The sequence below is a fragment of the Crinia signifera genome, chromosome 4 (genome assembly GCF_055691185.1).
Source record: "Crinia signifera chromosome 4, ASM5569118v1, whole genome shotgun sequence".
Classification (NCBI taxonomy): domain Eukaryota; kingdom Metazoa; phylum Chordata; class Amphibia; order Anura; family Myobatrachidae; genus Crinia; species Crinia signifera.
In genome coordinates, this window is record NC_139220.1 from 284265317 (window position 1) to 284290460 (window position 25144).

The 25144-nt window shown below is 47.4% G+C and overlaps 2 protein-coding genes across 7 annotated transcripts in view; one reads left to right on the forward strand and one right to left on the reverse strand.

Annotated features, from left to right (window-relative positions):
• PHYHIP (phytanoyl-CoA 2-hydroxylase interacting protein) lies at positions 1-12648 on the reverse strand. 3 transcript variants are annotated; one of them, XM_083184826.1, is made up of 5 exons: positions 12588-12648; positions 4108-4304; positions 2731-2905; positions 2001-2118; positions 1-1217 (listed from the first exon to the last, which is right to left on the reverse strand). In XM_083184826.1, the coding sequence occupies exons 1-5, from the start codon at positions 12631-12633 to the stop codon at positions 692-694; spliced, it is 1062 nt and encodes a 353-aa protein (XP_083040952.1). In that variant the 5' UTR covers positions 12634-12648; the 3' UTR covers positions 1-691. The 3 variants fall into 3 exon arrangements, with proteins under 3 accessions (XP_083040952.1, XP_083040953.1, XP_083040954.1); XM_083184827.1 differs by lacking the exon at positions 12588-12648 and adding an exon at positions 11764-11788; XM_083184828.1 differs by lacking the exon at positions 12588-12648 and adding an exon at positions 8195-8347.
• POLR3D (RNA polymerase III subunit D) overlaps positions 12597-25144 on the forward strand; it is a 16424-nt gene continuing 3876 nt past the window's right edge. Inside the window, exons 1-9 of one of the 4 annotated variants that reach the window (XM_083184822.1) lie at positions 12597-12735; positions 13400-13448; positions 13547-13709; positions 14257-14300; positions 14948-15099; positions 15190-15314; positions 15465-15645; positions 15880-16142; positions 19370-19522. In XM_083184822.1, the coding sequence (XP_083040948.1) occupies positions 13548-13709; positions 14257-14300; positions 14948-15099; positions 15190-15314; positions 15465-15645; positions 15880-16142; positions 19370-19522 (1080 nt within the window). In that variant the 5' untranslated portion in view covers positions 12597-12735; positions 13400-13448; position 13547. Of the gene's footprint in view, positions 12802-13399; positions 13449-13546; positions 13710-14256; positions 14301-14947; positions 15100-15189; positions 15315-15464; positions 15646-15879; positions 16143-19369; positions 19523-25144 lie in introns of all 4 variants that reach the window. The other 3 variants (XM_083184824.1, XM_083184823.1, XM_083184825.1) reach the window with 3 other exon arrangements.

Consider the following 25144-nt stretch of genomic DNA (forward strand, 5'->3'; position numbering starts at 1 on the left):
TCAGGTTTCATTAGATATGTTATTTGTGAACATGTTTTCAAAACTGTGTACCACTTTAACATGGTGATATAAACAACAACCTTTGTACAACATATTGTTATAAACAAGTGTATACAACACAGCAATACATGTCTGACAATGGGATTTTGTTTGCGTTAGGTGGGCTGGAACTGGGACCATTAATTAGTATCATGCTTTGCACAAAGTGGCTACAGCATGACTTTGACCTGGATCCCTACTTCCATAACTGATCATGCCAAAGAACTTCTCAGAGCCACAGCCGGCATGTACTGTACAATCCCTGTCCTCGCCTAGCCACCCACCCTACCGTAGCCCACAGCTACTCTACCCAAGAGAGGAACCAGGCCTTTTCTGCAAGCCCCAATGTCGGGTTTCCTGTACTGGAGGACATCTAGGTGCATCAGACAGGGCATAACTGTCTCTCTAGTTTGAGTTTGAGACCCTACAATACCCTGTTGGAAAATCTTTCAGTACAACTAAACAATGGCTGACCTGTCCGCCCATCCCCCCCTTTCCGTCACTCACATGTCTGCCTGTAAGTGGATCCCGGTAGACTCTGTGTTCTGTGGGGACTGGTTTTGGAAATGCACTAATCACACTTTCAACACCATAAGCCACACAACAACATCCTTTTACTTAACAAACATCGTTGACAAGCTACAAGTGCCCCCTAGCGCCCCCCACTGATATTGCACACCTTGCAGCTGGGATCCTTCTTGGCATTCGCTGTGGAGAGACTCATCAGCTGATGCCCTTTGATCTCTGACAGTTGCCCTACGCCCAGGGGAACGGGTTCCGTGTAGAGTATCTCTAGGATAAGATCTTGTGCGTGCCAGTAACTGCCCTGCTCACCCCGGGTCAGAAAAGGATTATTCTGAGGGTCCAGCAGTGGCAAACGAGCACTGCAGAAGGCATCGCCTTGTGAGCCTTGCGGGGCCAGCACCAGGACAACATAGTGGTAGGCACTGTACATGCAATAGAAGTCAGCAAAGTAGAGATGGGTGCCCTCGTTGAAGAGTTTCCCAGCTGGCACAGTCAACCTCCATCTCCCATAGGGCGAATCATTCTGGGGCAAGCCGGTGTTGAACTCTGTGTTGCAACTAAAGAATACGCCATGGAGTGTGCCACTGATTGGTGATCCGTGGCTGCCGCTCTGGTCTTTTAAGGATGGGAGCATGAGGCCTCCCCATTTATCCCTGTACAGAGATGGAACGGTATGGAGTTATGATTCAATAAGGCACCAAGTTACCATGTAATGAGTCATAAACATTATACGGTGAACTGATATTCAATTTATCTATTCACTGAGACCAAAGGGTTGATTCAAATGCGGGTGATGCCTGTGGTCTAGAGCAGTGGTTCCCAACCCTGGTCCTCAAGTACCCCCAACAGTGCATGTTTTGCAGGTCTCCACACAGAATCACAAGTGCTATAATTAGCTCCACCTGTGGATCTTTTCAAATGTGCCTGAATAATGAGTGCACCTGCCGGGTGACCTGGAAAACGTGCACTGTTGGGGGTACTTGAGGACCAGGGTTGGGAACCACTGGTCTAGAGCATGTATGTGCTGCACTTATAGTCGCCCGGAAATCGCCCGTATTTGTATGCATTACCATGGGGCTATGGTCATAAATGTGCAATTTAGGGGTGGAATCAGAAGGATACTGGGGGATTCCAGGGCTGTTATAATTGCTCATTGTTGGCATTGCCTGCCTTGAATCAACCATAGATTATTTGTAGTAGAATAAATGATAACTGAATAGAACAAGACCATTCTCTGTGATATTTGCATATAACACAACCAGGACCAGTGTGCACAACCAATATTTCACTCTGTTAAAGCCGCCAAAAGGGCACTGTTATGAAGTGTAGCCTAAATTCCAGGATTATAGGCAACTTCTCCACTTTATTTCTCTCAAAGGTTTGATCCACACCCCGGAACCCCAGCCCCCCAGTCACATAAGGCAGCTAAGGGGTACCTGGCATGCTGGAAGTACTCTGCAGTCTGATTCCTGTAGAAGACTTGGAATGACAACATTCGTCCCGCAATACCTTCTGCCTTCTCCTGAAGCTGCCGCACCTGCTCCACTGCGTAGTCTGTGTGAAGGACAAAGAAGTCACCCGTCACATACTCTTATTTCTGGCGTTTTCAGATCAGTCTCGATCAGCACACCTCCCGTGTCCTGTCCTGATCAGTATGTACGCTCAGTATATTTCTCCTGAGAATGCAAGGTTACATACTTAATGATATTGCTCATTGAGCGAATCGTCAAGTGGGTATGGGGCTTTAGGGTTGGGTGGGGTGTGTCCAGACTGAAATCTAAATGGCAATGTTATTAATAAAGCTGTATAACATCTATGGGCTACATGCAAAAGCAAACAGTATTTACCCTGCACAGAAATATATTTGCTTCCTTTGCATGGCAACAGGGCTGGTTGTTGTTACAGGCACAAAGTGACTTGTTTATTTGGCTTTTATTACATACATGAAGCAGGGCCTTTATCTCTCTCCACTGTACCCAAAGTTTGCTACATCCCTCTGTGCCAAAACCACTCTGAGCCGTTTACCAGACTGGACATCTGTATGCTGTCGTTTTAGGATATAGGACGCAGGTGCTAACAAGATACTGTATATAAATCTATATCTATATGTAAACAATCTGTAACAGCACCCATACTCCCTTCACATCCGGCCCGGTCAGCTCTCACCCCCTGTACAGAAGTGGAGAGTCTCGCTCCAGCCGGACACTGTGTACTCCCCGTCACTGCGCTTCACTGCAGTCTGCACGGCTAATGTGTACTCGGTCCGGGGACTCAGGAACCAATGGCCACGCACCGTCATAGGCAGGACCACTGCCTTCGCCACCAATTTGGTTGGCACATCCTTTGTGAAAAGCAACACCATCATCATACATAGTAAAACAGTAATGTCTGACAGACAATGCACTATCATTGTGGTGCCCAAACTCATCAGAACCCAAAGTCACCTAGGGTATGGGTAAAAACCGGACCCAGACAAGACCCTGGACCACCAGACCGGACATCAAAATCTGCAGTCTGGAGCTTGTAGTGTCCGATACGGGAGGTGTCCTGTCTGGGGGCTTCACATGACAGCTGTCACCAGGGAGAGGAGAAGGGGGAGAATAAAACCTCCCTGTATGGTCCAGGGGTTGGGATCATTTGGTCTACAGCATGATGGTCGACACCATTAGGTCGACATGTGAAAAGGTCAACATGGGTCTAGGTCGACATGGGAAAAGGTTGGCATGGTTCTAGGTCGAAAAGCCATTAGTTCGACAGGTCGTTAGTTCGACAAGTCATTATTTCGACATTGTCTAGGTCGACATGGGGTTTTTCACAGTTTTTTTACCTGAATGTCAACACAGTTGACATGGACACAGTTTAAAGTGCATCGCATCCCCTCGTATCGCTCGCAATGCGTCGGGCACACTATTTTATTATCCCGCCACGCCCTAGTGGATGGTAGGGTATGAAATACCACCTGCCGGCACGTCGGCTCAAAAAACTGTAGAAAACCCCATGTTGACCTAGACAATTTCGAACTAACGACCTGTCGAACTAATGACATTTCGACCTAGAACCATGTCGACCTTTTCCTATGTCAACCTAGACCCATGTTGACCTTTTCCCATGTCGACCTAATGACTGTCGACCTTCATGCTGTAGACCAAATGACCGCATCTGATGGTCCGGGCATGTAGCAAAAAAACAGAACATTCTGGACCACACAGGGTGACTGTAATCACCCCTTCCCCATGTCCCTGGTGATAGCTATCACAGGCATCCCTCCGGAAAGGACACCCCCAGGACAGGACACCCCCCGGACCGGACGCTACAAGCTCCGGACTGCAGAGTTTGATGCCCGGCGGTCCGGGGTTTTGTCCGGGTCTGGTTTTTACATAGTACCCAGTCACCTAGCAGGTATTTTCCAGGACACTTAGCTGGGCTCAGGTATACGACCAACTGAGAGATCCACAGGTGGCCTGGAAAACGTGAACTGTTCGAGGACCTGTGTACCAAGTGTGGGAACCTCTGCATTAGAGTGTTACAATACCAAACACTCACCCGGTGCTTGAACTTGTTCTCCTTCTGCCCGCCTTTCTTGTTCAGGTCTATGAAGTAGTGGGTCACCCGCCTGGTGTCATAGGGTGGCATCTCCCAGGTCACACGGAATGAGTCGCATGTTATGTCACTAATCTGAATATCATGTGGAGCAGTAAGAGGGGGATCCATGGTCTGTACTTGTGGGAGAGGGGCAAAGTCTGTGAGGGAGAGATTGGAGATACCACAGGTTACCTACCGTTACAGATAGAGTTATACTTTACTAATGGCTGTATAGAAACACATCATTATTTATATCATAAGCTGAGCATCAAGCAGAGGGTCTCTATAGAAAATAAAGGGCCCACAACAATTACTAATCCCAAAACATTGGGATAATTAGCTCATACTCGTGGTTTATGTAGTGTTATCAGTACATCTATGTATGTATTTCAAATGAAAACTATTGTTGACCAAATTGGAGGACACATTGAATAAATGTAATGCTAGTTGTTATTTCTATTGCAACAGTGCCACCTTGTGTCACAATTTGTAACTAACATCTCTTTCAATCAATAGCTAGCACTTCCTCTGAGTACCCATTGTCCAAATGTCTCATTCATTCAGCCCTATAACTCTCCCTGGAGTGGGCATAGATATACTATGCATACACTCCCGAAAAATTATATATGTATGTATGTATGTATGTATGTATGTATGTATGTATGTAAGATATGCGTTCTCATAAATCTTGGTTTTATTGTGCTATGTACGGCAATTTGGCACACCTTGGACTGCAAAACTCAGGCTGTGTGATTTTTCTAAAAATTTGCTTCTTGTCATATCAAAATTCTACTGCTGCAAAAAATTTTTTTTATAAACCATCTACTTGCTACATTTGGAAAAACAGCTAAGCCGTGGTTTTACATGTTGTGACAAATGTTATATAGAGAGAGAGAGAGAGAGAGAGAGAGAGAGAGAAAGATGGAAGAGGCAGCAAGGTGCAAGTGGAAATCATTTCCACTTGCACCTTGACAAAGGGGTGACCAAGACCCCGAAACGTTGGTCCTATTTTGCTGGCAATTATACACTTGAAAAAAATCCCATTTGCGTGCCGCCTCTTCCATCTTTCTACCTACCAGACCTGGAAGGCACCGGGGTATTTGGACCCAGCTGCGGGAGTGCCAGCCCTTCACCTCTATCTATCTATATATATATATATATATATATATATATATATATATATAGCAGCCAGGGGTCTGGCACTCCCAATAATGTATTTCAAATAGCCAGTGCCCTCACAGGAGTGGATGGTATATAGAACAGAGGTGCGGCACTCATAGCAGAAATAAAGAGGCAATAAACGAGTTTCTTAGATCAACATTTCAATTTCATTAAGCAAAATTTTCATCAGGATCATGATGAAAATTTTGCTTAATGAAATTGAAACGTTGGATCTAAGAAACTCGTTTATTGCCTCTTTATTTCTGCTATGAGTGCCGCACCTCTGTTCTATATATATATATATATATATATATATATATATATATATATATATATAAAGGTAAAGTTCAGTGCTTGCCCTTGTGATAGCTCCCACCCCTCAGGAATGTGGAGAGAGACATTGGCCCTTATTCAGCATGAATCATTAATCTGAGACATTGCGGTTGACTACACGATGTAATCCGCTGCACAGACTGAAAGAAAATAGAATCCCTTGCAAATTTGCGAGTGTATCACAAACTGCTAACCATTCGCAGATCCATCCGCAAAATTCCGGAACATCCAAGTGTCTTTGCTGTCTGTGAGTAGGCCTGAGGCTGCCTGTAATTTGCGACTGAGACAGCCAGGAAGTGGTCTGCTCTGACGTCAGAGACATACCTTAAAAACGACTTTCTAATACTCCCAGTACTGCCCCCCACCCCAACTCCATCTTCCTGTCACTCAAACTGGCACTACATTGCGATTGCTAACCGTCACTAATGGTTGTATTCCACTGTTATCTAGTGGAACACAGGGTGACTGGGAAAATGTGTTGTCACACAAAGACACTCATGGGTAATTAAGAAGCAGCATTACCTGACTGAGGGGTACATGCACTAAGATGGGAGTTCTATTGAAGATGGGATGTTGCCCATAGCAACCAATTCAGGGCCAGATGCACTAAGCTTCAAAAGTGATAAAATGGAGAGTGATAAACAACCAGCCAATCAGCCCCTGCCTGTCATGTCACAGACTGTGTTTGAAATATATAAGGTAGGAGATGATTGGTTGGTTGTTTATCACTCTACATTTTATCACTTTTGAAGCTTAGTTTGTCTGGCCCTCTATGTATTATCTTTTAGATGGTGTTAAATAAATAAATAAGAAGTAGAATCTGACTGGTTGCTATAGGCAACATCCCATATTTAATAGAACTCCCATCTTAGTAAATTTACCCCTGATGCGGGGTACACACCAGGACGACCCACTCACGATGCACATTGTGAGCGGGTCATCAGTGTTTCTTCCGACCCACTTACGATGACGCGGGGGGCACGACCCGCTCACGATGTGCACCGTGAGTGGGTCCGATCCGATGGCGACCCGCACCCGGGAGTATGGTCCTTCTTCAGATCCCACCTGTTGCAGGTAGGATCTGAATAATGACTGACCGATCCGTGGGACCGCCCATCAGATCGGTATCGGTCCACACCAGGACATAAAAGGGCCCAATCACCACACAATCTACATCCAATCGGTCGGAATTGGATCTAGATTGATTTATCGTCCTGGTGTGTACCCAGCATAAGAGTCAGGTGCCACTTGGAAACGATTCTTTGCTAATATCAGAGGACCTCACTATGGGCCTTATTCTAGTTCACTCTTAGAGGCAAATTCCTTATTAGCTGGACAAAACCATGTGCACTGCAGGGGGGCAGATGTAACAGGTGCAGATAGAATTAGATTTGGGTGAGTTATTTTGTTTCTGTGCAGGGTAAATACTGACTGCTTTATTTTTACACTGCAATATAGATCTCACTTCTATACCCCACCCAAATCTAATTATATCTGCACCTGTTACATCTGCCCCACCTGCAGTGCACATGGTTTTGTCCATCTGAGTAGGAATTTGCCTCTAAGAGTGAACTAGAATAAGGCCCTATATGACTGCTGCTTTTCGGCTCATTTCTACCATGCTTGCACTCCAATAGAAACACAGTCTGTGGGATGATGTTATGTACTAATCTCTCAATATCTCCTTTTACTCCCACACGTGTAAACCACTCACAGCTGGCCTAGATCCCATCATTTGGCCCCTAATGACTGCAGAACACAGTCCAGCACCTGCATCCCACCACCCCATATAGAAATGTCCCCAATCCCACTCTGAAAACCTCTCAAACCCAAAGCACTGCAAATCCTTACAGTGTAATCCCAAATTGTTAAGATTAAATTAGAACAAAGTATCTGAAGAGGCTGGATAAACGTAACATGGACTGAAACCAGTCTACTCATAAACGCAGGTGCTAGCAGTGAATTAACTATGAACAATGAGCTATACAGAACGCCACACGCTTTGCAGAGCATTACACATATTGCAAATCATCCCCTTACATAACTGTACAACATAGTAACATAGTTTTCTCCTCGCACCAGATGGCAAAAGGTTGAAACTAAATAAATATACTCTATATATATATAATATAATATATATATATATGACACACACACACACATCGCACACATTAACATTCTGTAATCTGCAGCGCATTACTGTTTCAATAGGAAAACGTGAGAGCGCGTCGCAATTTATGTACAAAAAAATCACACGTGCCAAATCTTTTCCATTGCTGCATCTGATACCATGTTTTGCCGAACAATCTTACGCAGAGCATTCTGTGTAGTTCTGCAGAATGCCACATTTCATGTTTAGTCTTGCTCAACATCTTGCAGAGCAATGTGTAATAAACAGTTCAGATCTGAGGGGAAGCAAACACAAATGGCAGGTGTCACCTGCCTGCAGAGCATCGTCCTGTGTGCCTATACAGGTGAGCGCTCACATTGCGCCAGGGAAGGGAGACAGGGACATTGGGTGCAGGAAGATAAAGCAGATGGAAATGTGACATACCTGGGAAATATCCTGTCACCTCACTGAGGAATGAGAGAGCGAAGGAATGAGAGGCTAGGAAGAGAAGGGAGGAGGAGAGAGAGAGAGAGAGAGAGAGAGAGAGAGAGAGAGAGAGAGAGAGAGAGAGAGAGAGAGGAAAATATAGTGAGTAGGAGGGTAACAGCAAGGCAGAAAGAGAGAGAGAGTGAGAGTGCGAGAGAGAGGGAGGCGAGGAAAAGAGAGAGGAGGCAGCACTGAGAGGACAGAATTAGAAATGCAAAATAAAGATTAAAAGTAGGAAGAGAGAGCGAGAGAAGGCGCAGAGACAGTAGGTGACCAGCGAGTGTTGTCACCAAAGGCGCAGAAACCTTGTTATGCAGCAATGAAAGGGTTGCATGTTCTCTGAGGCTGTTTTTTATAAGGGGGTGTCTGTTTCAGCAGGTTTGGGGTTAAGATAAATATCAGTGAGATCCACCATCAGCTGCTGGCAAGCGCTGAAGACTGTATTTCAAAGGCATTAATTAATCTCATTAATGTTGCCAATAATAGGCCCAATTCTAATCCACTCTATGGCTGAGCAGAGGAAACCATTGTCAGTCATCAGAAAGACAGCATGGAGCGGGGCTGGTGGCACCCCCAACACCCCCTCCATCGCCAGCTGTTATTGACACAAAACTTCCATCCCTCTAACCAAGGCAACACGATGGTAGCTTCTGTTTCATAACTGTTAGGAAGCTGTGCCTTGTCCCGCCGAGGCCTGGAGAACGCAATAACCTTTTTTAACGAGCACCCAACTGTTCTCTAATTGCAGTGACAATACTTTCCATTTACTGATATAGATTGCATGTGTCTGCAGACCGTGACGTTTGCCCTCCATTACCATTGAAATGGAACTAGTACCATAGAAGGAGATTTTCGTTCCAAAAATCTCCCCCTGTGTATTTCCTGTGATTCCCTGCTAGGATAATCATATTTAAGTAATAAAAGAGAGATCAGGTCGCTGGAGGAAGACCTGTTTAGATAAAGAGAAGGTGGATCGTTGTCACAGAGATCATATAGATCCGGCCCTTGGCAGCATAGGCAGTATAGGCAAAAGCCTAGGGCAGTGGTTCCCAAACTGTGTGCCTAGGCTCCCTGGGGTGCCTCAGGAAACTTGCAGGGGTGCCTTGGGTTGGTGGACCAAGATCAATTCATATTATTAATGGTCAACGTAACAGGCAAAACCAGTGCTGTGGCTGCCATTAATAATATATGTGCACAAACAGAAGCAAATCCTGCCCCTCACCAGATAACTGTGACATATACACACAATGCACTTCGTTGAATATTTTTGGTACTTGTTTCCTAGCACGGCCACACCGATTTACATCGGGGTGGTCGTGTCGGAAAAATCGGGTCGATCGCATCGCATGCGATTTGGTCGCATGCGATGCGATCGACGCGACCGACCGATTTTGGACCCGATTTTTTTTTTAATGAAATGTAAACCGGGTCCCTGGGACCCGATTTTACATTGGATTCAATGTAAAATATTTCCCAACCCCCCCAAATGTAACGGCGTACAACCCACCCCACGATAGACGCCAACCCGAAGCGTGGCGAGCGCAGCGAGCCCACGAGGGGCGGCGGTGCGCGTCCTCAGACCTTTTCATTCCCCTACTATCCACGTCGGCGTGGAGTTGAGAATAGAATAGTGTGGCGAGCGCAGCGAGCCACCGAGCCCGAAGCGTGGCGAGCGCAGCGAGCCCCGCGAGGGGACGCGTATACCTGTGAAGTTATACGCGTCCCCTCGCGGGGCTCGCTGCGCTCGCCACGCTTCGGGCTCGGTGGCTCGCTGCGCTCGCCACACTATTCTATTCTCACTCCACGCCCTAGTGGATAGTAGGGGAATGAAAAGGTCGGAGGACGCGCACCGCCGCCCCTCGCGGGCTCGCTGCGCTCGCCACGCTTCGGGTTGGCGTCTATCGTGGGGTGACGACGGGGACATCTATAATGTGAAATGGGTCATATTGGCCCATTTCACATTTTTCACATTTTTTCACTATTTCAATGTTAAAAAATATTTTAACATTGAAGCCTATGTAAAAATCGGGGGCATCGCGTCGGGACCATTGTTAATGGTCCCGACCGACGCGATGCCCCCGATATTTTACCTTTCCCGACACGATTTCAATGTTAAAATATTTTTTAACATTGAAGTCTATGGGGAAATCGGGGGCATCGCGTCGGTCGCGTCGGGACCATTGTTAACGGTCCCGACCGACGCGATGCCCCCGATATTTTGTCCTAGCCGGCCAAATGGACCTGATTTCAAAGGAAGTCGGGTCCATCGTATGGATCGTGTACCTTAACTTAAAGGTACACGATCCATACGATTGTGGCCGTGCTAGGAAACAAGTACCATATTTTTTTCTGAATTTCTCGATAAGAAGCATTCGGCCTAGGGGTGCCTTGAAAATATTTTCATGGTCTAGGGTGCCGTGATTCAAAAAAGTTTGGGAACCCCTGGCCTAGGGGCATCTGGGCAGTCTGGACAATTGATGTCCTCCGATGGGATGTACAGACTTTCTGGCACTGCTGCACAATTGTCTGTCACACATGACAGGCAGCAGAGCAGCAGAAAGCCTGTACAGCCCAGCACTGATCATACAGCTCCTGCAGCTTCTAGCAGTGTGACACTGGTGGGACCTAAGGTCATGTCAAGAATATAATAAGAGAGCGCCATCAGCTCCCACCTGCCATGTCACAGGCTGTGTTTAAAAACATGACAGGTAGGAGTTGATTAGGTACTTGTTTAGTTTCACAGCGGCAGCATGGGTGCGCATCTCTGTGTCCCCTTGCAGGGCTCGCTGCGCTCGCCCACGCTACGGGCTCGGTGGCTCGCTACACTATCTAAAATCAACTCTATGCCAACGTGGATAGTGGGGGTATGAACTATCCACGTTGGCATGGAGTTTATTTAGTTTATTTTAGAAAGTTTGGCAAGCGCCAAACCGGAAGTAGCGCGCGGCCATGCTGCCGCCGTGAAACTAAACAAGTACCGTTGATTGCTTAAAGGTTTATCACTCTCCATTTTATCACTTTTCAAGGCTTATTACATCTCACCCAGAGACACAATATGAGCAGAGACTTGATGGTTCTCAAGGGGGAGAGATTTGATTTCTGGAGACGCTTAAGGGGGAAATTTGATGGCATCCGCTGTCTCTCCAGGCATCCACTGTTATTAGGCCACGCCCATTCAGTGAGGTCATACCCCCTTTTTGGGTCCCACATTGGAGGGTGTGGTTGGTTAGATTAGGTTAGATTAATGTCCAGATGTCTTATCTTCTGATACTGCCCTTTGAAGCTGTTATTGTTTTGGGGGTCAATGAAGTGCTCACATTTTACAGCAATACTCACAGTTACACCACAAATTGCCTCCCTTGTTCACCACTGCGCCCATGTTATAGATCCTATTGATACCCAACATAGTAAATGGGTATCTTCAAACTCAGGCTTTCAAATTGAGAGGAGGGGGTACTCATAAATGAATAGCCTAATTAAGGGGTAATGGAGAGAAAAAGGTTGGGAACTGCCAATCTAGTGTGTACCAATCATTAGTGTTTGAGTAGAAGCATAAATCCATGTCTTGATGGGGGGTCAGCGGAAGGCGTGGACCTCAGTGCTTGGGATACACGTCTTGCACTATGTTCTGCCATGTTTCTTTCATGGCCTCGGGTGGCCAATTCACAACTCAAACAATCTGTCTGGTGGGGATTAGTTTAAAATGAAATGGAAACAGAAAGGTAAAATACAGAATACACCCCCACATTCATCTTCATTAAAAACTTTGTTTTGAAACTTTTAATTAACTTAAAAGAATAATCTAAAAACTTAGAAAATAAAGACTAAAGCCATATTATTTTATAAAATAAATACTATAATATAGTATGAATTCTGGAAGTCCGGAACATCTTGTTCTAAGGACAGCTAATTTATATACTGTACTTTGGTTGTAACCATAATCAGTCTATATGTGCTTATACTAAGCCGCCCAGTTATGGAGAATCTATTATAAAATAAAATGATTGCAGCAGCACAGACTAGTCTAGGTGACAGCTGATGTGACAATCCCCATCTGAATCTGATGATGTAATGCATTGGGCAGTAGGGGACATACTTTATACTAACTAATGTATTAACCCTTTAGCTGTAGAAGAAGAAACCAGGCCCTTGTGTAGCACATATGCTGCTGCCAGTCTGCTGCTTCCATGAATCACATTAAGTGGATCAGCCATATGGCAGCTGCAAGTAACAAACCCGTGTTGGCACCTAATGATCATGTAATCACATAATGTAATGTGTGTTGCCATGGTGATTACACCATTCTGTAGGACACAGCCTGAAATGCTCTGCACCGCTGCCCCCCTCTGACCTGCTGCTGCTGCCTCGACACAGGCAGGGACTACATTGCCCGGCATGCTGCGGGCGGTACGGAAGTGACGTAATACAGAGATCCGTCACCCGGCTGCTGCTAGCTGTGTATGTGTTAAAGACATGTGATGGTGGCCGGCGGCAGACAGGTGAGGTCTGGAGGGATCATACGTGCATTGATCATGTCAGATTTACTGCGGCTATTCTATTTCTAGGTATTTTCCTGGCTGTGCTATGTAGTGCGTCTGCACTTATATTTGGGTGCCTTTGCCATGATGTAGTGCACCTGTGCTTTATAGTGGGTGACTGGCTGCGCTGTGTAGTGCATCTGTGCTTTATAGTGGGTGCCTGTCTGTGCCGTGTAGTGCTCCTGTGCTTTGTAGTGGGTGCCTGGCTGTGCCGTGTAGTGCATCTGGGGACGTACTAAAAGGAATGACAGTCTGGTCTGCTGAATATGCATATAAATGAAATCTTCTCTCATTATAGTCAATTGGCATTCCATTTCAGCAGACCAGACTTTCATTCCTTTTTAGTACGTCCGTGCATGGGTGCTATACAGTGGTTGCCTGTGCTATGTAATGTTGCTGTAGACTCTTCACATTCTGTCACTGTACAGCAACTGTTTACTTATAGAACTGTGTTAAGGGTGTTATTCAGGCCTGATTGCACAACTACGAATTTGCAGTGTGAGTGATTATTAAACAACTGCCCATGCGTACGTGAGTGATTATTAAACAACTGCCCATGCGTACGGGTCATAGCGCGCATGCGTGAGGCCATCCTGCCATAAAATCCTGCTACTTTTTTTTGCAGTCCTTTCACAAGGTGGAAGCCAACACTGGGCAGCGGCCACAGCAATCAGGTGTGAATAACTCCCTTTATGTGTGTGTGTGTGTGTATATGTATACATACAACATTTTTTAAATCGTTTTATATCTTGTCCCATTCTCCACTTCTCAGGATGTCTGATGCCACTAAGAAGACTGATTCTGCCTCTGGCGGTCCCAGGACCCCAGCTGCAGGTGCCAGAGGCCTGGTTGGGCGCAGACCATCTGCCCCCCTCACACCGGGCCGCCTTCCTTCTATCCGCTCCCGGGATCTTACCCTAGGTGGTGTCAGGAAGGTGAGATTACTCACACCCAGGTTATGACAACACTGTAGAGGTAATTCGGGATTACGGCGTTCAGTATAAAGTTGCTGGCATCTAGACTGCCTTCAGAAGATTAGCACTAGAACTGCAAAGAGGTCGGGGTGCAGACTCCAGAATACAGGGAGCTGATGTCCAGGTCAGGGAGTGAGAGGCCAGGGAGGGTTAGGTTTGGGCACTAGTGGGGGATTTAGGGTTAGGATCAGGGGGGATTAGGTTTAGGCAGTGGGGTCAGGCTGCAGGAAGTAAGGGTAAGGTTACGCATATGCAAGGGAGGGTTAAGGTGCTACAGAGCCCCTGTTGAAATGCCAGATTTGGGATGCCGGAGTCGGTCTTTCGACTGCCAGGGTATCATATGGTTCCCCTCTAGGGAGAATATAATGAAATATCTGGAATGGATTATAATGTCACCTCAGTTTTGTAATATAGAGGGGGAGACAAAGATGTCTGTGAGGTGGGTTTCGCTTCTTTCTTTTGTGTGTTTGTCATGTCACGTTACTTATTATATTTTGTTTATTTTCAGAAAACGTTTGCTCCAAACATAATCAGCAGGAAAATAAAAGAAGAGTAAGGATGTGGCTACATAGCCTTCCTCTCTACTAATAAGGGTCTTTGCCCCCTTTCCCAGCATGCTCTATTTTCCATTTTTATTACTTCCCCAAATTCTCCTTCTCCGCAGTGGCTTCATTTACCTCCACTTATAAACCATAAAAACTCTATCTTGTGTTCATGTTTTTTCCCTTCTTCATCCCCAGTCTTAATGCACATATCCTCTTTATTTTGGTGTGGGATGAAGTGGCAATAGATAAACTAACAGCCAATCAGTTCCTGACATTTCTCAAACACCGGGCCAGATGCACCCAGCTTCAAAAAGTGATAAAGTGGAGAGTAAAAAAGTACTAGCCATTCAGCTCCTAACTGGCATTTTACAAAGCGTGTGCCAGATGCACCACGCTTTTAAAAAGCGATAAAGTGTCGAGTGACAATGCAGCCGCCAGTTGGCTCATTACTGGCATTTTCAGTCCCTGCCTGTAACGTGGCAGTTGGGAGCTGATCAGCTGGTTCATTATCACTCTCTACTTTATCACTTTCTGATACTTAGGGCATCGGGCCCGCAGCTTGCGATATGACAGTGTTAAGATGATTGGTTGGTACTTTCCACTTTATCTCTCATAAAACTTTGATACATCTTCCCACTGTTTCTCCTCAATCAGGCCTAAAGAAGAGGTGTCTGTAAAACATGAACGCTCTGAGCGTAACCGAGACCGGCGAGGGGATGGACCAGGGAGAGGACGTGGAAGACCACAAGTTATCCAAAGTCACTCCATATTTGAGCAGGGACCGGCGGAGCAGCTCAAGAAAAAAAGTAATTCACCAATACCTGAGAGGCCTTTGTCTAGTTTCCATGCTTCTACGCACTGTATTGCTGACTGACCTTGTTCTTGTTTGCCTCCAGCTGGGTGGGATGGGCCTGCGGATGTCGGTGAACTTGGTCCCTCGCACATCATTAACATAAAACGGGAGAAAAGGGAAACTGAAGAGGAGACTAAAAAGATCCTGCGCATGCTGGAAAATGACAAGGTAATGGGAAGCGTCCTATCAATCGATGGTTACTTTTATTCCCCAATACTGTAGCTTCACTTTAAATCTTCTTCCCTTTTATGCTTTTTAATCCCAATGGTTTAGCCTTTCACAACCGCTGTCTTTGTCTCACTGGCTTCTCCTCTGTAGTTTTTGGATGACCCCGGTTTAAAGAACGATGTACAGAATCAGCCTGTGCAGCTTCCTCTTGCACAGTCAGGCTGGCTGTTCAGAGATGAGGAGGAGGAAGAAGAGGAGGAGGAGGACACAAAGCCCCCACAGATGGCTCCCAAAGAGGAGCAGATGGAAGTGGAACCCTCATCAGTCAAAGGTCCGTAACCTTCAATAAAATCGCATGTGCATATGATCTACCCATGAATACAAGCCTCATAATAGTCCATCAGGTTAGGTGGGAAATGATTAGGACCACAAACATCTTCACACATTAATATGATATTGATAACCTCGCAGTCGAATGCACACTTTAGAAGACAGTTATAGCAATGTAGGTGATTTATTTGGGAACTGAAATCTAAAAAGGGTCACGTTATTTTCACCCGTCCAGTGAAGGAAGAACCAGTGGAAGAGGAGGGCGCATTTAAGTCTCGTGTCCCTACAAGCAAGCCTCCGGCAGTGAAGAAAGCCCCCGAGAGGAAGGACGTGTCTCTTCCAGAGTTACTGGAATCTCTACGCATCTCTGGAGAGGAAACTCTCTTCTTCATGCAGCTTCCTGACACTCTCCCAGGGCAGCCGCCCACCCAGGACACCCGACCGGTCAAGACTGAAGTGCAGAGTGAGGATGGTCACATGCTGCTGGTCAAGGACAAGGTGTGATGGGGAGACATCCCAAAGGCATCATTAGGTTGATGATTAATAGTAGTAACGGTGTCATTTAGGGGCTGATTCTGGTTGACTCTGTAAGCTGCGAGGATCGCAACTTACCAAGTGTCAGAGAGCAAGTCCCTCCGAATACCCACGCCACCGAGCCACGTCACTAATATGCAGGGTGTAACAAAGACACATCCCCTCGCATGCCACCGCCGCTGCAGGAGAAATCATTTGATTGTCCCCGACTCACTTTTTTATTTGCGGCTGCCAGGACGAAGTGTGCGCCCGGAACACTTCGTCCCACCCCCGTTCCCATGGGCGACACCCGCCCCTGCCCTGTACCGATCCCTGTGGCTCGGCGACTATGCAACTCGCTGAAGCCATTTGCAAAGGGGGACTGCACATGACCATTTGAAGCCTGAGTGATTATCGAACTACATCGATGTGAATGATTTATCCTCTGTGTGCACGGATGGGCTGCATTCACCTGCTCGCTGGGTTTAAGAGGTATTTGGTTAGAAGAGTCCTTAAGGTGTGACATATACAATTCAGGCTGCTGTTAAGGTTATTGTAGCTGGAAAACGGTTCGGTCCCCATTGAGTTGTATTGTGGTCCCTGTGGTACTTCTCTTGCTATAGTCACAGAGGTTGAAAGGGGGAGACTGGTCTTGTGTGATAGCCTCCAGGGGGCCGCCCGCCCACTCCTTACTTGTATTTGTTCATGAGAACATAATGCTCTGCACACATTCTGTACTATACTTGTGTTACCAGGATTATAGCAAAGTTCTGGGCTGTTATTACCTTTTGTTGTAATGTTACTGATTCGTGCTTGCCTGACTCATGTCTGCAATGGGCTTTATTGCTGTTTTATTTTTTTTCCTATTTAAACGTAATAAATACACTTGATATTAAAAAAAAAAAAGATGCCACCCACAAACCGCAAATGGAGGGGAGATTCTAGACCAGGCATGGCCAAACTGCGGCCCTCCAGCTGTTGTGAAATTACATAGCCCAGCATGCCTTGCCATAGTTTTAACATTCCCTTATAGCAAAACTGTGCCAAAGCATGATGGGACTTGTAGTTTCACAACAGCTGGCGGGCCATAGTTTGGACAAGCCTGATCTAGACCCTGTGTTACCGGAGCCAAGAACTGGTGTTGCATCTCTAGCGGGCAGGTAATGGCATACACTGGGGAGGGGGTCAGGTAATATCATAGACTTGGGTGCAGATATTAGTTGTTAGTATACACTGGGGGGGGGGGCAGGTAATAATATACACTGGGGGCCAGGTATTAGCATACACGGGGGGTGAGCCACGTATTAGCATACACTGGGGGGGGGGCAGGTATTGACATACACTGGGGGGGGGCAGGTATTGGCATACACTGGGGGGGGCAGGTATTGGCATACACTGGGGGGGGGGCAGGTATTGGCATACACTGGGGGGGGGGGGGCAGGTATTAGCATACACTGGGGGGGGCAGGTATTAGCATACACTTGGGGGGGGCAGGTATTAGCATACACTTGGGGGGGGGCAGGTGTTAGCATTCACCGGGGGGGGGGGGGCAGGTGTTAGCATTCACCGAGGGGGGCGGGTGATAACATACACGTACAACACAAACACACACACACACCAAGAGCAATCATACGCACACCAAAAGCATACATACACAGAGAACACACACGCACAATACAGCACTAACCACAAGAGAAGGGGACCGGAGAAGATCCGGAGTGCTTCTGCTGGGGCTACACCTGCTCTTTAGCTCCCTCTGCTGCTGCCAGAGAGCTCTGCTGGTCCTGGACCTCTGTATGAGCAACAAGCCGTGATCTAGTTTTGCCGCGCAGGAGGCCCTGGACGACCCTGCAAAGAAGGAGATATCAGCATGTCTCCATCTGCAGGGACTGGGGGCCCCTAATACCACTTTCACACCAAAACTGCCGGGTCGCACCCGGGTTTTTGGACCCGGATGCGACCCGGCAGTTCCCTTTTTACACCTGTGTCCCCCGGCATTATGTCGGGTAGGGGACGCCGGTGAATTCGGGCCCTGAGCCGGTGCTCAGAGATGACATCCTCTCCAAGCGCCGGGAAACCCACCGACCGCAACGACGACCGACATGCTGGAGGGCAAGCTGTTGGGCTGCCCCCAACCTCTGTGCGCCCCCAGCCTCCGTCCATGAGGTGAATGGATGCCACCAGGGCTATTTTTCAGCAGGTTTCAGCAGGAACTGAGGCCCTTATTTTAGTTCTGTCTCTTTCTGACAAAATATTTCTTAGATGGACAAAACCATGTGCACTGCAGGTGAGGCAGGTGTTGCTTGTGCAGAGATAATTAGATTTGGGTGGGGTTTAACACCTGCCTCACCTGCAGTGCACATGGTTTTGTCCATCTAAGAAATATTTTGTCAGAGTGAACTAGAATAAGGGCCTCAGTTCCTGCTGGAGCCTGCTGAAAAATAGCCCTGGATGCCACACACAGGCATCCATTCACCTCTGCTGCTGTCTGCATAGTGCCGCAGACAGCAGCGAAAGCTGTGCGCAGCCACTGCACAACCTCCGGACTGACCTCAAGGTGCCGTGGTCTGAAGGTTGGGGCTACCTGATTGGAGGAAATGGGTCCCTGGGTCGGATGACCTGGGTTACCCATTTACACGGCCCCTGACTCCGGGGAAGCCCCGTGTCCGACCCTGAGCTTTTTCTGGGTCGGACACCGGGTAATAGGACCCCGGCCCGGATTGGAGCAGCAATAATCCGGCTCACAGCTCTGGTGTAAAAGGGGTATTAGAGATGGGGGCCCGGGGTTACGTACCCCCTGGAACCCCCCTTAATCTGGCCCTGGCACCACTCAAACTGGAATGCCCTATTAAGTTCTGATACATTTATAAAAAAAAATTGTGACATGATCAACTTTTCCTCAAAATAAGTATCTTTTTTTTATTTTATTTTTCATCGTCCCTTCAATACATTTTATTTGTAAACAATATACCAATGAGAGAATCTACAGTTCATTGCAACCATGCTGGCTGTACAGCTAGTAAAGGACTGTGCCCTCATTCTTGTTTGTTGAGTGGAATACTTGAGAGCATGCACAGAGATGTTTGTATATCTCACCTGAGTAAAGATGTTGGTGCACTTGTAATATTTATGGTAAGTGTATGTGGTACTTGTGGCATGTTTCAGCTGTATATGTCCCATGGTTATTTGGATTGTATTTACATTTTCCCCAGGAGACGCAGGCTGCGGAAGAGAGCTGTTCACTGCGAGATGTAGCCGAGGGCCAGATTGGTAGACTGGTTATACGAAAATCGGGCAAAGTGCAGCTTGTACTTGGCAAGGTCACTCTAGATGTCACCATGGGGACTTCCTGTTCCTTCTTACAGGTAACGGCACTCATTATTGCAGGGTTTAAATGAGGTGCTAATTATTATATAATTTAAATAGTTATTCTCCTACCTTCATCTCTTGATCATGGTTTTTTTTAGGGCTAGGGAGCTGGCACTTAATAGTTAAACATTTCTGTAGTAAATTTGCTCCTCTGCTGCAACCCCTTCTTAGTTATAGCCGCTGCAGGATGTTGAGCTTAGGATGCAGTGGATGAAGGGGTGCCAGTGATCTTCTAATGCTGCTGTCAGGTTCGTAGCCAAGAGAGGGGAGTTGCAGGGGCCAACTGGCCAGGAATCCAGCATTAGTGCTAGCATCAGCAATGGCTGGACTTGCTTCTTGCAGGCTGAGCACTGAATGATGTGCCTGGCTGGAGCAGTCGCTGTCAAGTGTCAGTCTGGCGGGATCCACAGTGAAGAGGCTGGTGCAGGCCTCTTCACTTTAGATCCCACCAGCAGGAGGGCCGGCGGCATGGTCACAGAGAAGTGGATGCTGGAAAACTGGTCCAGCAGCAGTTGCCATATTATGCTTATGGACCAAACAATAAGTTTCTCTCCCGGAGAGGGCTGTTTTTTGTCCAGAGGCACTGCAGAGACCATTAGTGAGAGCAGTACGGGATCTTTCTATTTTAAGTACAGCTAGCAGTCATTATAGATGGCACCAGTAGATAGTATTTCTCTTTCAATGGTCCTGGTGACACAGCTCAACACTGGGATGTAGGAGGGTCCGAAGGAGCCAGGCACCTATCCTAAAGTTTTAGAGGGTAGGCTCCTCCCCTACTGCATCCCTGGACTCTTCAGTTCGTGTTAGGTGCCCACTGGAGTGGGTGCTATTCTAAAGGGCTGCAGGAGCAGCCGAAGAATTAGAGTAGTTAGGGGATTTTTATTATTTTATTAACTTTACCCTAGCTAGGTAGGCACAGTGTGAGGATTCTCATAGTGAATCCTCACACTGCTTGCGCAGCAGGAGCTGACAGAAGCGCGTCCTGTCAGCTCACTGTGCACAGGGGAGACACTGTCTGGTCTCCCTGTGCAGCGCTTATAGCCTTTTCTAAAAGGCTGCCTGGGCTCCGGAGTACCCTGAAACCGGCTCCACGTTTAGGTGGGGATCATGGGGGACAGGCGCTCCGTGATGGCGGCGGCCATTTTATGCGGAGCTTACACGCTGAGCTCCTAGATGAGAGGACAGCAGCGTTGTGACAGGCATGTTCCAAGTGATCCCCATTTGAGGGGGAGACACTGGAACTAGGAAATCCTACCTAAGGAGCGGCTTGCTGGGGGTGGTTGGCGCCAAAAGGTCACGGACCCCGCAGCAGCAGGGACCTGTGGTCTCTTCCTTCACTCTGACTTTGGCGCCTTTCAGAACGCTTGCAGCGGAGCTGAGCTGGCTTACTGATCCTGGCAGAGTGACTTGGATTTCCTGGGCATCGCTTCCCCGCAGTTGAAACCAACAGACAGATAAGTGACTGGGTGCATTGCTCTGTATAAACGCTTGTACATTGTTTGCACTGTGTATACTGATAGATATACATTTATCACTTGCATCATGTCTGAGCATCAGGCTGTGGTTTTGGGGGAGGGAGCCCTTAATGCACTGAGCGTGTGCAATGTTTGCACACAAAAGTTTGTCCCTGAGCAGATGGCCAAGGGGGGCTTATGTATTACTTGCGCTGATGTGAGACCCATGGGCAGTGATCCCCATAGGGCAGAGCAGATGGAACCTGCGTGGGCCAGGGCCCTAGGCAGGTCAGTAAACGCTTTGGTGCAGCTTTTGGACAGGCAGAGTGATGGGCTGGTGGAATCACAGAGACCTATGCCATCATCTCAGCAGTCGTCTGGCTCCTTGCCTCTTACCCAGGCAGATCCTGCACTTATCCAGGTGATGCAGGATACTGCAAAAGGGATTAACAGGTTCAGTGAAATGCTGGACAAAATGGATGATGTGGCAGGGACCCCTAGAAGGTCTTATGCTTTAACTACTGTGGTAGATGAAGAGGAAGGAGAGTATACTGACATCCCCTGGGATCAGGGTGATGATTTGGAAGAGAACTCTGCTGCTGGTATAGAGGATCTCATTGTAGCTGTGAAGCAGGCTTTAAAGCTGACTGTGGAGGATAAGACTCCTGTTAAAGGTGTTTTTAAGCGACAGCGGAAGGAGGCTGTTACTTTTCCTTCAGATGAGGGGTTACAGGAATTGTTAGAAGGGGCTTGGAAAACTCCTGATAAGAGGCTTCAGATGCCAAAACGATTCCTTAGTCTGTACCCCATGCCAGAGTCTCATGCGGAGCTCTGGGAAAGGGTCCCAGTTGTGGACGCTTCAGTGGCACGTTTGTCCAAGGCTACTGTATTACCAGTACAAGGCGGTGCAGCTTTTAAAGATTCTGTGGATAAAAAGCTGGAGGGAAACCTCAGGGCTATCTTTGAAGGGGTGGGGTTTACCTTACGACCCCTTATTGCTTCAGCCTGGGTTTCTAAGGCCATGATAGAGTGGGCTGGTGAATTATGCACCATGCTGCAGGCTGACCCGGGTGCATTACTGCTTGCAGAAAAGATTAAGGCAGCAGCAGAATATGCAGTTGAAGCAGAGGAGGAAGCTATTAAAATGGCAACCAGAGTGTCCACAGTCTCCATTAATGCCAGGAGAGTGCTTTGGCTTAAAGCCTGGGAAGCAGACAATGAGTCCAAAAAGGCTCTGGAAACATTAGCCTTCAAAGGAAAGGTACTCTTTGGTACCGAATTAGAGGAGATTATAAAACAGGCCACAGGCGGCAAAAGTACATTCCTGCCGGCCTCCTCAGCAAAGCAGACATCCAGATTTTCTGCTTTTAAGCCGTCCTTTCGGCCCTCCCCTAGAGGTGGTGCGTCCTTTCGAGGACAGTCTTTCAGGGGAAGGTTTCAGCCCTCTAGAGGCAAGACACAAAAGTCAAAATTTGGCTCTTTTCACAAGAAGCCTGCCAATAAAGGAGAGGATAAACCCTCTGCATGACTGTCAGGGGCTTTGCCCGACAGTGACAAAAGTGGGCGGGCGTCTCACACTCTTCAGGGACGCTTGGGCCTCTCTAGGCCAGGATGCCTGGGTGCTAGACATCATAACACAGGGTTACATAATCCCTTTCAGAGGGCCACCTCCGAAGAGGTTCATTCCCACATCCTTACCAAAGGAGGCATGGCTGCGTACAGCTCTTGTGAGAGCAGCGCACTCCCTTTTGGAAAAAGGGGTGGTTACACTAGTCCCCAAGACAGAGTGGAAGAAAGGCTTTTACTCCACGCTGTTCCTGGTGCCCAAACCAGACGGGTCTTTCAGACCAATACTAAATTTGAAGTCTCTAAATGTTCATTTATGGGTAGACCATTTCAAAATGGAGTCTCTACGGTCAGTACTCCTGAGTCTGGACCAGGGAGAATTTTTGGCGTCCATGGATGTCCAGGACGCATATCTGCACGTCCCTATACACCCGGAGCATCAGACCTTGTTGAGGTTTGCCATAGGAGACCTGCATTTACAATTCCGGGCGTTACCCTTTGGGCTAGCAACCGCGCCAAGGGTATTCACAAAGATAATGTCAGTGATGGCGGCGGTGCTGAGGCTCAGGGGAATCACAGTAATACCCTATTTGGACGATCTCCTGTTCAAAGCGGAGTCAGCAGCCATGCTGCAGAGTCACTTGGCAGAGGCCATCAGTTTTTTGCAGGCTCACGGCTGGATTTTAAATTTGCAAAAATCTCAGTTGGTACCGTCACAAAGACTCCAATTCCTGGGAGTTATAATGGACACCCATCTTCATCGGGTTTTCCTCCCGGAGATAAAGGCCAGGGATCTGGTCACCCTAGTTCAGGAGATTCTCAGGGCTCAGAGCATTTCAGTATGGAGGTGCCTCAAGCTCCTGGGGAAAATGGTGGCGTCATTCGAGACGCTTCAATTTGCCAGGTTCCACTCTCGGAGGTTCCAATGGAACATTTTGTCAGCCTGGTCAGGAAACACTTTGACCATGAAATCCGAGATGATAGTGCTGTCTTCGGACACTCAGGAATCCTTGAAATGGTGGACAGAAGTAGATTCCCTTCAGTGGGGTCGGTCATTACAGACCTGGGACTGGTTGGTAGTAACTACCGACGCCAGTCTCAGGGGCTGGGGGGCAGTAGTCCTGGATCTCAGGCTTCAGGGCTTGTGGACGGCAGAGGAATCAGCGTTACCGATCAACATCTTGGAGCTGAGAGCTGTCTGGAAAGTGATTTCCTTGGCGGGAGACAGGTTACAGAACCTCCCTTTGAGGATTCAGACCGACAATGCCACAGCTGTGGCGTATCTGAATCACCAGGGAGGTACACGCAGCAGATTGGCCATGTGGGAAGTGTCCAGAATCTTCCTATGGGCGGAACAGAATGTTCCAGCTGTATCGGCTATATTCATTCCAGGAATAGAGAACATAGAAGCCGACTTCCTGAGCAGGGAGGAGCTCAAGGAAGGGGAATGGAGCTTACACCCTCAGGTGTTTCACCAGATCACCTCGAGGTGGGGAACCCCGGATGTGGACCTGATGGCATCCAGGGTCAACCGTCAAGTGCCCAGGTTTTATGCCAGAACGAGGGATCCACTGGCGGAGGCAGTGGATGCCATGACTATTCACTGGCAGGGAGATCTCCTTTATGCATTCCCACCAGTACCAATGTTACCGAGACTTCTGAAGAAAATACAGGGGCAGAAGGTTCCAGTGATCTTAGTGGCCCCAGATTGGCCAAGGAGGTCCTGGTACTCGAGGCTTCAGAGGTTGTCTGTGGACTCATGGCGACTACCTCTGAGACCAGACCTTCTAAGACAAGGCCCATTCAATCACCTGGATTCCGATCGATTGATTTTGACGGCCTGGCTATTGAAACCACCATTTTGAAAAGAAAAGGGTTTTCTGAGGCAGTAGTACAGACGATGATAAAAGCCAGAAAAGCTGTATCTTCGGCAAATTATTATAGAGTCTGGAAGACTTACATTCGATGGTGTGAGAGAAGAAAGGCTCATACATCTCATTTTAAGCTATCAAGAATGATGGAATTTTTACAAGATGGTTTTTCATTGGGCCTAAGCCTTCAGTCACTGAAGGTGCAGATTTCGGCCTTGTCCATCTATTTCCAGAAAAAGATAGCCATTTTGCCGGAAATTCAAACCTTTTTACAAGGAGTATCCAGGTTGAAACCTCCATACAAGCAACCAGTAGCACCTTGGGATCTATCACTGGTTTTGGAATGCCTTCAAAAGGCACCTTTTGAACCTTTAAGGTCGGCTGACTTTAAGTTTCTCACGTGGAAGCTAGTGTTTTTGTTAGCAGTAGCATCTGCTAAAAGAGTTTCAGAATTGGGAGCTTTGTCATGTAAATCTCCCTTCTTAATTTTTCATGATGACAGTACTGTTTTAAGAACAGTGCCTCAGTTTTTACCGAAGGTGGTATCTACCTTCCATTTAAATCAGGAGATAGTTCTACCTGTGTTTCAACCCCCAGAGGGTTCTAAGAAAAGGGACAAGTTGAGAACTTTGGATGTTGTGCGTGCCTTACGCATATATGTGGACAGAGTGAAGAGTGTCAGGAAGACTGACACATTGTTGGTATTGTATGACGTACACAAAATTGG

Coding starts and splice junctions, on each gene's coding strand:
- PHYHIP (XM_083184826.1), bottom strand. CDS start 12,633: ATGCCGGGCAATGTAGTCCCTGCCTGTGTCGAGGCAGCAGCAGCAG. Junction 2,906..4,107: donor AGAACAAGTTCAAGCACCGG/GTGAGTGTTTGG, acceptor CTTTTCACAAAG/GATGTGCCAACCAAATTGGT. Junction 2,119..2,730: donor TCTCCACTTCTGTACAGGGG/GTGAGAGCTGAC, acceptor TCCTTCACACAG/ACTACGCAGTGGAGCAGGTG.